This window comes from Staurois parvus, unplaced genomic scaffold (assembly GCF_062004578.1).
Source record: "Staurois parvus isolate SC_StPar_1 unplaced genomic scaffold, SC_StPar_1.0 ptg000254l, whole genome shotgun sequence".
Classification (NCBI taxonomy): Eukaryota; Metazoa; Chordata; class Amphibia; order Anura; family Ranidae; genus Staurois; species Staurois parvus.
Genome location: NW_028318050.1, coordinates 1,818,421 through 1,833,997, shown reverse-complemented (window position 1 = coordinate 1,833,997; position 15,577 = coordinate 1,818,421). Strand labels below are relative to the sequence as shown.

The 15,577-nt window shown below is 47.7% G+C and overlaps 1 protein-coding gene across 1 annotated transcript in view; it reads right to left on the bottom strand.

Annotated features, from left to right (window-relative positions):
• The window catches only part of LOC149459577 (uncharacterized), a 38,750-nt gene extending 26,057 nt beyond the window's left edge, over nucleotides 1-12,693 (bottom strand). Inside the window, exons 1-2 of the mRNA XM_089680935.1 lie at nucleotides 11,725-12,693; nucleotides 5,844-6,112 (exon numbers count right to left, since the gene is read on the bottom strand). Of these exons, the coding sequence (XP_089537061.1) occupies nucleotides 5,844-6,112; nucleotides 11,725-12,638 (1,183 nt within the window). The 5' untranslated portion in view covers nucleotides 12,639-12,693. The remainder of the gene's footprint in view (nucleotides 1-5,843; nucleotides 6,113-11,724) is intronic.
• Nucleotides 12,694-15,577: the final 2,884 nt, after the last annotated feature.

Genomic DNA, 15,577 nt, shown 5'->3' with positions numbered 1-15,577 from the left:
AATGACACAGGAAATAGACGGAGGGCATGGCAGGGGTTAAAGGGGCTTGGGCTAGGTGGTTGGTTGAAGAATTTAAAAGTAAAGTTGGTGGCAAAAAATATCTGATTGAGTCAAAGTCAAGGAAGCATGGAGCTGCAGGGGGTTGTCTGGCAGTTGGTCTGGGGTGGTCTATAGTCGTGGAGGCCTGCTGTGCTGTGGAAAACTCCTCGCCCTCCCACCCTACATTGGATCTTTGGGTGCTCGGGTATGTTGGTGGTTGTGGTTTGCTTTGGCCTGTGGCATGCGGGGTACAAGGTCCTTTTGGGTTGGGATGGGTAAAAGAGGTACATTGTAGGGACCCGTCCGATCTACAGCTCCCAGTTGTTGGGATGTGTATCTGTGTGTTGTCTCTGAGTCAGTGGTCTTGTGGCTGGAGGCCTGGTTAAGTGACACGCAGGTATTGTCCGCAGCTTGATACCTAATAGGATCTTGGGGCTCCATAATTTTCTGTGTGATTATGTTATTTATCGGTTATTCTTCTGTTATTTATATTTTGGTTAATATAAAGCTGCTATGGCCACTCAACTCCAAATTGTTGTGTTGTCTTTATTTACAAGCAGTAAGATGGGTTTGTGGTCAGAGCAGTATAGACGAGCCATATTTAATACCCGAGTCATGACCTGGACAGAAGAACGGAGGCATGGCTACTGGGGTTTATAGAATGCAGGCACTAACACAGGAGGAACTTAGCCGGGTAGCAGAGTGGTGGGAGAGCTTCAATACCTCTCCTAGGCAATGCTGTCCCACCAGAACCACGCCTCCCGCTGTACCAATCAGCTCCTCAGGCTCTCTCCTTCCAGTTCTTGCAGCTCCAAAACCATTCCATTTTTCCTAGGCCCCTTTCACACGGAAGGACTCCCCCAGCTTGCTCAGTGGGGAATCTGTCCACTGACCCCCGCTGAGCAGGTGAATGACAGGTCTGTGCCCACTCCGCTTAAGCAAAGCAGGCCTACTCTCCTCTATAGCTGGTCAGATGTAAATGGACCGCCTGTCTGTTTACATCTGAATGTCATCTAATCTGATCCATTAAATGGATGAGGAAGGGATCCCCATCTGTCTGGTTTTAGTGGATCTGATGAGATACAGGCAGGTGTATGTGGACATAAGTCTGTTTATATCCGCAGCTCCATAGAGAGCAATGGATGGTCCAGGTCTAGATCCACACCAGACCCAAAATCCCTTAGGATTGTGAGGGGACCCGCACACCTTTTTTCTCTCTTTTGTTTTTGGTGTGGGGATCCCCCAAAATCCATACCAGACCTAAGGGCCTTTTTTTTATTTTGTTGTGGGGTTTTCCTAAAATCCATAGCAGACCCAAAGCACCTGGTATGGATGGGGGGGGGGGGGGGCACACAGTTTTTTTCATCATTTGTAATTGCTGGCATGTTTGGTTTTCATTCAGCTGTCAGTGGGACACCCGGAGTTATCCGTTGTTAAATATACCGCGGCTGGCTTCCTCAACAACCAGCTACCGTGCGATAAATTACCACAATGCAGATATTTTACCACAAAATTCTTAGTGAATTGCACAATTGCAAAAAATGTACCGCATGCGTTATTTTACTGTATTATTTCAGTCGTTATTCAGCTCTTAGTGAATTGGCCCCAATAACACAATCCTAAAACAAATTAGAATTGTTTGCAGCACTGAGCCAGAAATAATTAGCACTCCGAAACATCAAAACCCATAATCCATAAACCCCACAGTCATAAAGTGCCCGCTTATTCATTTACATGAAAGGACAAAAAAAGTTTATGTCAACATAATAAATAACCTCCAATCTCTCCCATGTTCTCATGCACTATAATTGTGCAATCATTTAAATAAAATCAATAATCCAAAATTCATAGACTCCATTTATATTCCCGAAGTGTTCCAATGTGAAATCCTCAAGTGCAGTCTTCACATAATAGTGTTCCCCAAGTGCACTGTGACCCACAGCCTTTACCAGATCTACTGTATATACCTCTCTATATACCTCCCTAAAGGATACAGTAAGTGCACCTTTTGCACAAAAATAATAAATGCACATTTTTTGCAGGTAAAAAATAATAAATGCACATTTTTTGCAGGTAAAAAAAAGTGCATTTATTATTTTTGTCTGCAAGAGCAGACACCAGATTGCTGGTGCCATGCAGGTCTCCTGCAGATCTGTCAGTACCTCTGCTTGCTTTACAGAGATGTATGGGGTGTAGAGGATGTACGGGATGTATGGGGTGTAGAGGATGTACGGGATGTATGGGGTGTACGTGATGTACGGGGTTTACATGGTGTAGAGGGTGTACGGGATGTATGGAATGTATGGGGTGTACGGGATGTATGGGATGTATGGAATGTTTGGGGTGTACGGGATGTACAGGATGTATGGAGTGTAAGAGGTGTACAGGATGTTTGGGGTGTATAGGATGTATAGGGGTGTACGGGATGTATGGGATTGTATGGGATGTACGGGGTATATCGGATGTATGGGGTGTACGGGATGTATGGGATGTAGAGAATGTATGGGGTGTATGGGTTGTATGGGATATACAGGCAAGCAGATATACTGACAGGAAGATTCAATGAACTACCAAAGCACTCACAACATCGGGATGTACGGGGGTGTATGGGGTGTACGGGATGTATTGGGTGTACAGGATGTACGGGGTGTATTGGGTGTTCAGGATGTATGGGGTGTATTGGGTGTACAGGATGTATGGGGTGTACAGGATGTATAAGATGTACAGAATGTATGGGATGTACAGGGTTTACAGGATGTACGGAGTGTATTGGGTGTACAGGATGTATGGGGTGTACGGGGATGTATGGGGTGTACGGCATATATGGTATGTATGGGGTGTACAGGGGGGAAGAGATGTATGGGATGTATGGGGTGTACGGGATGTACAGTAAGTACGGGATGTACAGGGTGTACGGGATGTATGGGGTGTACTGGATGTACAAGATATATGGAGTGTATGGGATGTACGGGATGTACGGGATGTACAGAGTGTACGGGTTATACGGGATGTATGGGGTGTACGGGATGTACGGGGTGTATGGGATGTACTGGGATGTATGGGATGTATGGGGTGTATGGTATGTACGGGATGTACGGGGTGTACTGGATGTACAAGATGTATGGTGTGTATGGGGTGTATGGGATGTATGGGATTTACGGGGTGTACGGGATGTATGGAGTGTATGGGTTGTACGGGTTGTACGGGATGTACTCGGATGTATGGGATGTACGGGGTGTATGGGATTACGGGGTGTATGGGATGTACGGGGTGTACGGGATGTATGGGGTGTACGGAATGTACGGGGTGTATGGGATGTATAGGGTGTACGAGGTGTATGGTATGTACGAGGTGTATGGGATGTATGGGGTGTACGGGATGTACGGGGTGTATGGGATGTACGGGGTGTATAGGATGTACTGGGATGTATGGGGTGTACGGGGTGTATGGGATGTACGGGGTGTACGGGATGTATGGGGTGTACGGGATGTACGGGGTGTATGGGATGTATAGGGTGTACGAGGTGTATGGGATGTACGGGGTGTATGGGATGTACTGGGATGTATGGGGTGTACGGGGTGTACGGGATGTACGGGGTGTATGGGATATATAGGGTGTACGAGGTGTATGGGATGTATGGGGTGTACGGGGTGTATGGGATGTACGGGGTGTAAGGATGTTGGGACTTGTAGTTCATTCATTCCCAGAACTCTGTGGCTGCTGTAGAGTGTGAACCATGTGGGCGGAGCCCCGCACAGCCAAGCTGTTTCAAAAATCTGACAGCCAGTACAGGGAAACTTCACCCCGTACTTCTGTCACAGGTGGGGGGGGGGGGGGGGGCAGCTACAGCATTGGGAACACTTACCTCCCAACTTTCTGAGATGGGAATGAGGGATATCTATTAGAAAAAGTATGTAGGTATAGGACACACCCCCTGCCACGCCCCCTTAAAGGGGAGTTGTACAACAAAAATGATTGGTTAAACCCACCCACTTTTTTATTACTGCTCTTCCTTTATATTGGCTTTTGAAATGTAAAAATGCAGAAAATTTAGAAATTGTATGAAAGGTTCAGCGCTGGGAACACTTTTTGATAGATAAATAATGCATTTTATATACAGCTATATGGATCCGACCAAAATGAGGGACAAATGAGGGGGAAGGCAGGACAGAGGGACTTTGTTCCAAATCAGAGACAGTCCCTCAGAGCTATGGGAACATGTTACATGCTCTACCCTAAAAACGGATGAACCAGTTTCACGGCGCCCCCTACCAGATGTACTGCTACAGCGCAGCTCCACTGCACAAAATCATGTAAAGATAAGTGATTTTTCATTTCTGGGTTGGGGGCGTGTGCACCTCCCTACCCTCACCGCTATTGGCTGCTGAGGCAGTAAATCACCAAGCCCCGGTCCAGCGATTCCCGGTCGGAACTTGGTGATCACCACCAAAGCTGAGAGGGGAGAGATCTGAGTGTAAACAACACAGGTCTCTCTCCTGTCAGCAAGGACATGCTGCTTTGTATCTCTTTGCACAGCATGTCTCCCTAGTAAATTGCACCCAGCACACAGTTAACCCTTTGATCGCCCCACATGTTAACCCCTTCCTGCCCAGTGCCATTAGTACAGTGTCAGTGCTTTTTATTAGCACTGATCACTGTATTGGTGTCTCTGGGGCAGGGGCGGACTGACAACTCATGGGGCCCCCGGGCAATAGGGGATCATGGGGTCACTGTGTCCTCACCCACACTTAAACCACACCCAAAAAAGCTTATGAAAGATACCAGGGACATCTCATGGGGCCCCCTACTGACCCGGGCCCTCAGTCAGTGCCCAAGTTCCCAAATGGTCAGTCCGCCCCTGCTCTGGGGATGTCAGTGGCAGTTAGTCTGTTCCCCCCAGTGTCAGAATGCCCGCCGCAGTCCCTCTATAAGTCGCTGATCAGCGCCATTACTAGTATGGAAAAAAAAAGTTCCATTATCTATACTGCCATTTGTAAATGCTATAACTTTCACGTAAACCAAATAATTTACACGTATTGGGATTTTATTTAGCAAAGACATGGAGCAGAATACATTTTTCCCCTCCCCCCACCCCTTGCTTTTCAACATTTTGGATTTACAATAGCTTTCTCATTGTCAATGGTCACCAGGACAGATAGAGAGGATGGATCTCCTCAGCGGGGACACAGCCAGCAATAATACTCAGCAGAGGATCTAACCCTTCCCTGACCTCCTGCTCTCTAGCTCCCTTGTCTCCTCTTCCCATGCTTGTCTCCAGGACTTCTCCAGAGCCTCCCCCATCCTCTGGAATTCTCTACCCCAATCTGACTATCTCCTACTTTTAGGAGATCCCTAAAAACCTCTCTCTTCAGGGAAGCCTATCCTCCCTTCAGCTAATAATGGAATCTTCTATTCCTCCTATCAGTTCATCCCCCAGTTATTACCTTTTGTACCACCAGCCCCTCCCTCCTAGATTGTAAGCTCCTAGGATCAGGCCCTCCTATCCCTCTTGTATTGAACTGTATTGTTCTGTATTGTCTCCCTTATATTGTACATTTCTGAGCAAACTGTTTGCGCCATAAATCCTGTATAATAATAATAATAAATCACAATGAAGTTTTCCTCACACATACATCTCATACAATCCGGGATCTCTGATGTGAAAGGAGACTCTGCATATCACAATATTTATACATCAGCTATCATATGATCCTACAATGGGCTCTGATCTGTGGAGCCGTTCAGAGTGGATCCAGAATCCAGGAGATCCCTTTCTCATCTGGGACTCCGTATGACTCACTTACCACGTTTACTTCTGTAGTAATCCAGGAAATCCTTCATATCAGACAGATCCGGCAGAGGGGTCCCTGCAGAGTATGGGTGATAGAGAACAATGAATTCATCAACGAAAGATCCCCAGATTTCTTCTTTGAGATAAGATTTGTAGAACACAGACCCACACTGCAAGGATGAAGTGTCTAATAAAAGTGATAATATCTGTGACACATCGGTGTTGGGGTCCTGTGTGCAGACAATCAGCCTCTTTCTGCTCTCCTCCCCACTCGTCATATCACTGAAACAACACAGAGGAGAAGAAGTGAGAAGATCGATGTGATTTGTTATATACAGTATACATATAAAAGTGATATAAAGAAATGCTGTATACAGATCCTGGGTGACATTCAGGACGGACCTCTCTCTGTAACAGTCATGATGTCTATTTATGGGACTGAGGACCGCCAGTCCTGAATGTGCCATAGGGGCGCTCATGGGCCACTGCCTAGGGCAGCAGGTTAGAGGGGTAAGTCCAGGACATGACATGTGATGTGTTCTCTTATTACTTTGCTTCCCTCTTCTGTTCTCTGGACATTTGTGGATAAATTCAGCAAGATAATCACTCATGGGAGGCAGTAGAGGGGATATTAGGATGAGTCACAAGACTCATTACAGTTCAAGTAACATGAAAAAGTGTATATGCAGGTTAGTGAGCGCACTCTAACAAGCGGCTATTGCACTGAAAAGGAACCACAAAACCTTTCTATCTAAAATTGGCAAAATGAAGAGTGCAGCGCTACAAAAATAGAAAAAAAAATTGTCCTTATAACAGGTAAGATGAATGAGTAACTAGCAGTAAAATGTCCGATGCAGCCGTATCAAATGAGGTAAGTAGTCCAAATATGAAAAAAACTTCAAACAACGCCGATGTAATCCAATCCAATACGGAGGAGTAGGTAAGATGCCCACTTACCAGAAGCGCAATCTTAATGCCCATGTAAAGATGACATGTAGCCGAGGTCTTGTGTAGGTACTGCCTGGTAATACACTGGGGGCCCCTCAATGGTATGGGGATACCGGTCTGGTCAGATCACACTGTTCCTTAGATCCACACAGAAGCCTGAAAATGCTGGGGCTGAGGTATGGAGGCTCAGTGCCAGGTATACAAAGTAAAGGTGCCCATAGTGTAGTAGTATTTGAAAGAGGTTTATTAGGAGGAGCCTTCGCACGCCTTGACGTCACGCCGCCGGATCAGGAGGTCCGGCGGCCAACCTTTGATTCTCACTGGTCAGTGTTTTTAGGTGTTTTTAACAGCCTTTATAATTATCTACAGGCTGCAGGCACTTTTAGTGTACGTGTATTATATTTTTTATGTATTGGATTTAATAAACCTCTTTCAAATACTACTACACTATGGGCACCTTTACTTTGTATACCTGGCACTGACCCTCCATACCTCAGCCCAGCATTTTCAGGCTTCTGTGTGGATCTAAGGAACAGTGTGATCTGACCAGTCCGGTATCCCCATACCATTGAGGGGCCCCCAGTGTATTACCAGGCAGTACCTACACAACACCTCGGCTACATGTAATCTTTACATGCGCATTAGGATTGCGCTTCTGGTAAGTGGGCATCTTACCTACTCCTCCGTATTGGATTGGATTACATCAGCGCTGTTTGAAGTTTTTTTCATATTTGGACTACTTACCTCATTTGATACCTCGTGTCCCAATGGGGAGATCTCCCTTCACATTCTGTCCCATAGCCAAACAGGAATTGAGAGGAAATCCCTCCAAAGTGAGAGAATCTGGTTGTCACCATATCTAGTGTCCCCATTGGAAGATTTCTCCTCTATTTCTGTTCTGGTGACAACCCACAATGTGGGATTTTCTTGCACTTTCACTCTCAGTGATAATGGGAAACAGGACAAATAGAGAGAGTGGTGAATTTTTTTATTGATTTTTTTTTTAATCCAATTTTTAGTTTTTTATTAATAACCTTTTGTTCATTATTTATATTTTATTCTATTTTTTACAATGTAATTTACTCTTTATAATGTAATTTGCATGTACTATTACCAATATGTTTATCATCCTACCATGTTAGCACCCATTGTCAATATACCCGCTAGGAACATGTATAGATGTCATAATTATCATGAAGCTCCTGTAGAGCCACAAGCAGATCCCACCCTGCAATCATGCTGTATGACCACCAAATATCTGCTCTCTACTGTTACATTGATGTCCCAGTGCTGCAAGGTGAACCTTTTACCCCACTAATCTCACAAATTTTGTAAATTTAATAATTTAATTTTAATCTTATAACATATATATATATACACCACTATACATTTTTTAATTTCTTAATTCTTTAATTTTTTGATTTTTTTTAGCTCTGCTTCCTTTTTTATTCTGTATTCTTATTACCCCCATCAACTTTTTTTCACATAGCTTCTTCAATTTTCAACTGTTCAAAAATCTTTTATTAATGTCATTTTTCATTTCATTAATTGTTTTCATTTTTTCATCATTTTTTCATTTCATCATTTTTCTTTTTTTCTTATTTATTACATCCTCTGTTTTTTCCATTTGGTTTCCTTTACCCCCCCATTTAACATCCATGACTTTACACTATTCACCTTACAGCAATGGTCAATCACTGGTTAATTGGTTAATTGATCAATTAGACTCACATTCCCTATATATTCACCCCTGTTCATCTACCTCCCCCTGCTTGAAAAAGGAGCACACATCCGCCTTCCACGGCCAGCACATGCTCCGAAACGTGTCACAGTGCACCCTGAGATCTGACGTCATCACGGCCACGCCGCCGCTGCGTTCCATCTGGCTCTGAGGGAGGATGTACACGTCGGCCGGCCTCACCGCTGTTCCCCTCCAGCCACCACGCTGTTCCAGCCAAGAGCTGGCCTCCCCACATCGCAGAGAGATGACGGCTCCTCACCCGGGTCACCACCCCCCCGGTAACTATTGGTAACCACGTTTTTTATGCTTATGATGACGTCACACATGTGAGTGTTTCTACATTCAGACTTGAATAAAAAGACTTATTGCACTTAGAGGCGCTTCTCTCCTTTTTCTCATCTACAGAAGTTGCTACAGCCTGTTTGGAAGCCCTCAGTGCCACACGGAATCCTACGCTCTTCATACAGCAGCCACTAATCCCACCATCACCCCATACTACCATTTCCCAGGACTTTGCAGTGTTTGCGCTGTTACAACCCTTCCTCATTTTTTCTGCAGCCATAGAATTCCCTGCCCTGAAGACATTCCTAAAAAGGAGCGGGGAGGCTGGTGATATCATCATCCTAAAATGGCCACATGGTTAGACTTGGTCCAGGACATTCTCCAAATATGACCACGGGGCCACATAGGATCAATGATGTCACCAGTATCCCCCCCCCCCCCCAGCCACATAAAACTAAATTCAACGGCTGCAGCTGATTGGGCCGCTGACAGTTTCTGGCTGATCTTATCTCATCTTTAACCCCTCAGCTACAGGACACTTCTACCCCCTTCCTGCCTACAGGACACTTCTACCCCCTTCCTGCCTACAGGGCACTTCTACCCCCTTCCTGCCTGCAGGACACTTCTACCCCCTTCCTGCCTACAGGGCACTTCTACCCCCTTCCTGCCTATCGGGCACTTCTACCCCCTTCCTGCCTACCGGACACTTCTACCCCCTTCCTGCCTACCGGGCACTTCTACCCCCTTCCTGCCTACAGAGCACTTCTACCCCCTTCCTGCCTGCAGGACACTTCTACCCCCTTCCTGCCTACAGGGCACTTCTACCCCCTTCCTGCCTATCGGGCACTTCTACCCCCTTCCTGCCTACCGGACACTTCTACCCCCTTCCTGCCTACCGGGCACTTCTACCCCCTTCCTGCCTACAGAGCACTTCTACCCCCTTCCTGCCTACAGGGCACTTCTACCCCCTTCCTGCCTACCGGACACTTCTACCCCCTTCCTGCCTACAGAGCACTTCTACCCCCTTCCTGCCTACAGGGCACTCCTACCCCCTTCCTGCCTACAGGGCACTTCTACCCCCTTCCTGCATACAGGACACTTCTACCCCCTTCCTGCCTACAGAGCACTTCTACCCCCTTCCTGCCTACAGAGCACTTCTACCCCCTTCCTGCCTACAGGACGCTTCTACCCCCTTCCTGCCTACTGGTCACTTCTACCCCCTTCCTGCCTACAGGACACTTCTACCTCCTTCCTGCCTACTGGGCACTTCTACCCCCTTCCTGCCTACAGGACACTTCTACCTCCTTCCTGCCTACTGGGCACTTATACCCCCTTCCTGCCTACCGGGCACTTCTACCCCCTTCCTGCCTACCGGGCACTTCTACCCCCTTCCTGCCTACCGGGCACTTCTACCCCCTTTCTGCCTACAGGACACTTCTACCCCCTTCCTGCCTACAGGGCACTTCTACCCCCTTCCTGCCTACAGGGCACTTCTACCCCCTTCCTGCCTACCGGGCACTTCTACCCCCTTCCTGCCTACCGGGCACTTCTACCCCCTTCCTGCCTACCGGGCACTTCTACCCCCTTCCTGCCTACCGGACACTTCTACCCCCTTCCTGCCTACAGGGCACTTCTACCCCCTTCCTGCCTACCGGGCACTTCTACCCCCTTCCTGCCAAGGTCAATTTCCAGCTTTCACTGCTGTCACACTTCAAATGACAATTGCGCGGTCATGCAACACTGCACTCATATGAAATTTTTATAATTTTTTTGTGACAGAGCTTTCTTTTGGTGGTATTTAATCACCTCGGGGATTCTTATTTTTTCTTAAAGAAACCAAAAACCACTGAAAATTTTGAAAAAAAAAAGTTTTTCTTAGTTTTTGTCATAAAATTTTGCAAATAAGTCATTTTTCTCCTTCACTGATGTGCGCTAATGAGGCTGCAGTGATGGGCACTGATAGGCTGCACTGATGGGCACTGATGAGGAGGCACTGGTAGGTGGCACTGATGGGCATTGACAGGTATCTCTGATGGGCACTGAAAGGCAGCACTGATATATGGCACTGAGGCGGCACTGACTGGCACTGATATATGGCACTGTTAGGTGGCACTGACTGGCTCTGTTAGGCGGCACTGACGGGCACTGATAGGCAGCACTGGTGCGCACTGATAGGCAGCACTGACTGGCACTGACAGGTGGCACTGATTGGCAACACTAATAGGTGGCACTGATTGGCAACACTAATAGGTGGCACTGATTGGCATTGATAGGTGGCACTGAAGGGCAGCTCAGATGGGCACTGATATATGGAATTGATGCGCACTGATAGGCACTGATATGTGGCATTGATGTGCACTGGCACATGGCACTGTTCAGCACTGACAGCTGGCACCGATGGACACTGACAGCTAGAATTGATGGACACTGACAGGTGGCACTGATGGGGCCACACTGATCATCAGTGCCCTGATGATCAGTGCCCATGTCCCCTCCGTGGAAAGCCGATTACCGTCTCTCCTCTCCTCTGTCAGTGTGACAGCTCGTGAGGAGAGGAATGCTGATAACCGGCATTTCCCTATTTACATGTGATCAGCTGTGATTGGGCACAGCTGATCACATGACCGAGCCAACATCTTCGGCTCTGTCCGTGGATCGGTGATCCGCTGTGTCCGAAGGACACAGTGCACCGCCGATCGCCACGCTGCACGCTCCCTGAGCCGCGCATGCACGCTAAGAATGGGAGGACGTCATGTGACGTCCTCCCAGAACAAGAGAACCGCCTTGCGTCCATCATTGGACTATATGGTGAGAGGCGGTTAAAGAGACTCTTCTGCACTCCTCAGTACATATAGAAATGATTGCTGGGCCTTTATGTTACAAAGTATAGACAGATGTTTAGAATGGACTTGGATAATCTTACCGTTCTGCTTCCCGACCATTCGGTGCCTCTCCCTGCACATTCAGTTCTGCTTTCTGATCATTCGGTGCCTCTCCCTGCACATTCAGTGCTGCTTCCTGATCAATCGGTGCCTCTCCATGCACATTCAGTGCTGCTTCCTGATCAATCGGTGCCTCTCCATGCACATTCCGTGCTGCTTTCTGATCAGTCGGTGCCGCTCCCTGCACATTCAGTTCTGCTTTCTGATCATTCGGTGCCTCTCCATGCACATTCAGTGCTGCTTCCTGATCAATCGGTGCCTCTCCATGCACATTCAGTGCTGCTTTCTGATCAATCGGTGCCGCTCCATGCACATTCCGTGCTGCTTCCTGATCAATCGGTGCCTCTCCATGCACATTCCGTGCTGCTTTCTGATCAATCGGTGCCGCTCCATGCACATTCCGTGCTGCTTTCTGATCAATCGGTGCCGCTCCATGCACATTCCGTGCTGCTTCCTGATCAATCGGTGCCTCTCCATGCACATTCAGTGCTGCTTTCTGATCAATCGGTGCCGCTCCATGCACATTCCGTGCTGCTTTCTGATCAATCGGTGCCGCTCCCTGCACATTCAGTGCTGCTTTCTGATCAATCGGTGCCTCTCCATGCACATTGCGTGCTGCTTTCTGATCAATCGCTGCCGCTCCATGCACATTGCGTGCTGCTTCCTGATCAATCGGTGCCTCTCCATGCACATTCCGTGCTGCTTCCTGATCAATCAGTGCCTCTCCATGCACATTCAGTGCTGCTTTCTGATCAATCGGTGCCACTCCCTGCACATTCCGTGCTACTTTCTGATCAATCGGTGCCGCTCCCTGCACATTCAGTGCTGCTTCCTGATCAATCGGTGCCGCTCCATGCATATTCAGTGTTGCCCCCTCTTCCCCTGGTGCTGCCATTTCCTTCTCTCTCCTTTTCTCTGATCACAGCCGGTCTCTGGTCAGTAATGGTTGTATTCTTGTCTTCTCCTCTCCCTGGGATAATGTCTGTATACAGGGGAGGGGGTGGAAATGTCGCTCCACCTTACAGAAATATGCGCGATTGCTTTCACTTTCACATCAAGCAAACCTATGTCCAGGGGCGGACTGACCGTCTGGAAACTCGGGCACTGCCCGAGAGTCTGGGGTCAGTAGGGGGCCCCATGAGATGCCCCTGGTCCCTTTTTCATAGGCTTTTTTGAGTTTGGACAAGGACACAGGGGCCCCATGATCCCCTATTGCCCGGGGGCCCCATGAGTTGTCAGTCCGTTCCTGCCTATGCCTTCATGGTATTTAGAAGAGACGCAGATGTTCCTTTTGTGTCAGAGAAAACCGGACAGTCATGTTTAAATCCAAATGTCAAAAACTTGTAAAAAGTAAAGTGGACCTGTCAGTAACTGCACCAGACTGTATGAATAATTCCTGATATGTCCCAATGTACAGCGACAGGGTCATTGCTCAGAAAATCTCCACCTTTTATCACTGAAAATTCATCCTTGATCTCCAGTCAGTGACTTTGCCTAGGCAGAGATGATGTCTTTACTCTGCTGCAGTCAGGAGGGAGCATTCCACAAAAATGGAAACGAAGAAAAGCCACCAATAATAACACCAATACTTTGTGTCCTAGTACTATCTCCGACTCACTTATCGTAGAAGTGTGGATTTATAAACCGGGGAATGCATAATAGAAAATATGGTAGTGTGACAAGAGCAACACCACCCAAAGGGAAAGTGGTTACTTAAACATCCACGCGGAGTAATATAGGTTCAGTAATTACAAAGAGTACTTTATTTTGATCACATAGATCATAGGGAGGTTGAGCACGAGCACAGTGAACATATCAAACAAAATAAAATCATTTAAAAGCACTTAGCGTCCTCATTTCTGGGTGGTTTGGGCACATAGGGAACCATATAAGGCAATAGGATTTCCTAGCAATATACTCCTAAGTTTGCATATAGTCCAGTCTTGTATTTAGATTGACCATGTAGTCTTCTGATAAATTCTTGGTATATGCCAGAATATGTAGCGTAAATTCCTGGTGAGTAGAAACTAGAACACGGAAAGATGGTGATCAAAGACTTTAAATAACATATATATCGCACCAACTCTACCCCATGTAAAGATGAACTATTACTCCCATTACCTTCTCAGTAACTTGGCTGTCATACCAGCATGATGAGTGTAGAGACTTCCTGGGTAACCACCCCAAGTGAAACAAAGTCCACAATAACAGGTGATTCTAAGGATATATATAAAAATATATAGATCATAAGCATCAGGCAGAATCCTTGAATAAAGACAACAAAATAAAGGTATATATTACCATCAATGATGATCAAGAGGACTTCACGTAGACTTGAAATAAGATCAGGTCCTTTCTGCTTGTTTAGTAGTGTATATATTAGTGGAAAGCCAGGTAGTCTCAAAACATAAACTTCAAAAAGAGTAGTATATACCGTATTTTTCGCACCATAAGACGCACTTTTTTCCCCCCAAAAAAGGGGGGGAAATGTCAGTGCGTCTTATGGAGCGAATATGGAGCGGCCGGTCCGGTATTTCCACTGCCGCCGTGTCAGAATACCGGGCCGGCCGCTCAGCTCTACAGCGGGACCTTATAGAGATGACTGCTGACCTTTGGGGAGGGGGGGAGCGGGTACCTGAATTTGACAGATACCCGCTCCCACTTCCGTGGAGTTGTTCTTTCATCTTACCTGTTCCTCTATCCAGCGGCGCGGTCTTCCCGGCTTCTGTAGTGTGGGCATGACCGCCGGGTGCCAAGTGCGCATGCGCAGGAAGCGGTGCTTTTTGTGAATGGTAAGGCGGCACCTGGGACACATGACAGATCCCAGAAGCCGCCGGACCAATCACAAAGCGCAAGTGCTTCTTGCTCATGCGCACTGGGCACCCGGCTGTCATGCCGAGCGCCATTACAGAAGTCGGGAAGACAGCGCGCGGCTGGATCGAGGAACAGGTAAGATGAAAGAACAACTCCGCGGAAGTGGGAGCGGGTATCTGTCAAATTCAGGTACCCGCTCCCCCCCCTCCCCAAAGGTCAGCAGTCATCCCCTGTACTATCCACAGTCTCTGGTCGTCCCTGTGCTGTCCGCAGTCTCTGGTCATCCCTGTACTGTGTCCGCAGTCTCTGGTCATCTCCTGTACTGTGTCCGCAGTCTCTGGTCATCTCCTGTACTATGTCTGCAGTCTCTGGTCATCTCCTGTACTGTGTCCGCAGTCTCTGGTCATCCCTGTACTGTATCCGCAGTCTCTGGTCATCCCTGTACTGTGTCCGCAGTCTCTGGTCATCCCTGTACTGTGTCCGCAGTCTCTGGTCATCTCCTGTACTGTGTCCGCAGTCTCTGGTCATCCCTGTACTGTGTCCGCAGTCTCTTGTCATCTCCTGTACTGTGTCCGCAGTCTCTGGTCATCCCTGTACCGTGTCCGCAGTCTCTGGTCATCCCTGTACCGTGTCCGCAGTCTCTTGTCATCTCCTGTACCGTGTCCGCAGTCTCTGGTGATCCCCTGCACTGTGTCCGCAGTCTCTGGTCATCTCCTGTACCGTGTCCGCAGTCTCTGGTCATCTCCTGTACTGTGTCCGCAGTCTCTGGTCATCTCCTGTACTATGTCCGCAGTCTCTGGTCATCTCCTGTACTATGTCCGCAGTCTCTGGTCATCCCTGTACTGTGTCCGCAGTCTCTGCTCATCTCCTGTACTGTGTCCGCAGTCTCTGGTCATCTCCTGTACTGTGTCCGCAGTCTCTGGTCATCTCCTGTACTGTGTCCGCAGTCTCTGCTCATCTCCTGTACTGTGTCCGCAGTCTCTGCTCATCTCCTGTACTGTGTCCGCAGTCTCTGCTCAT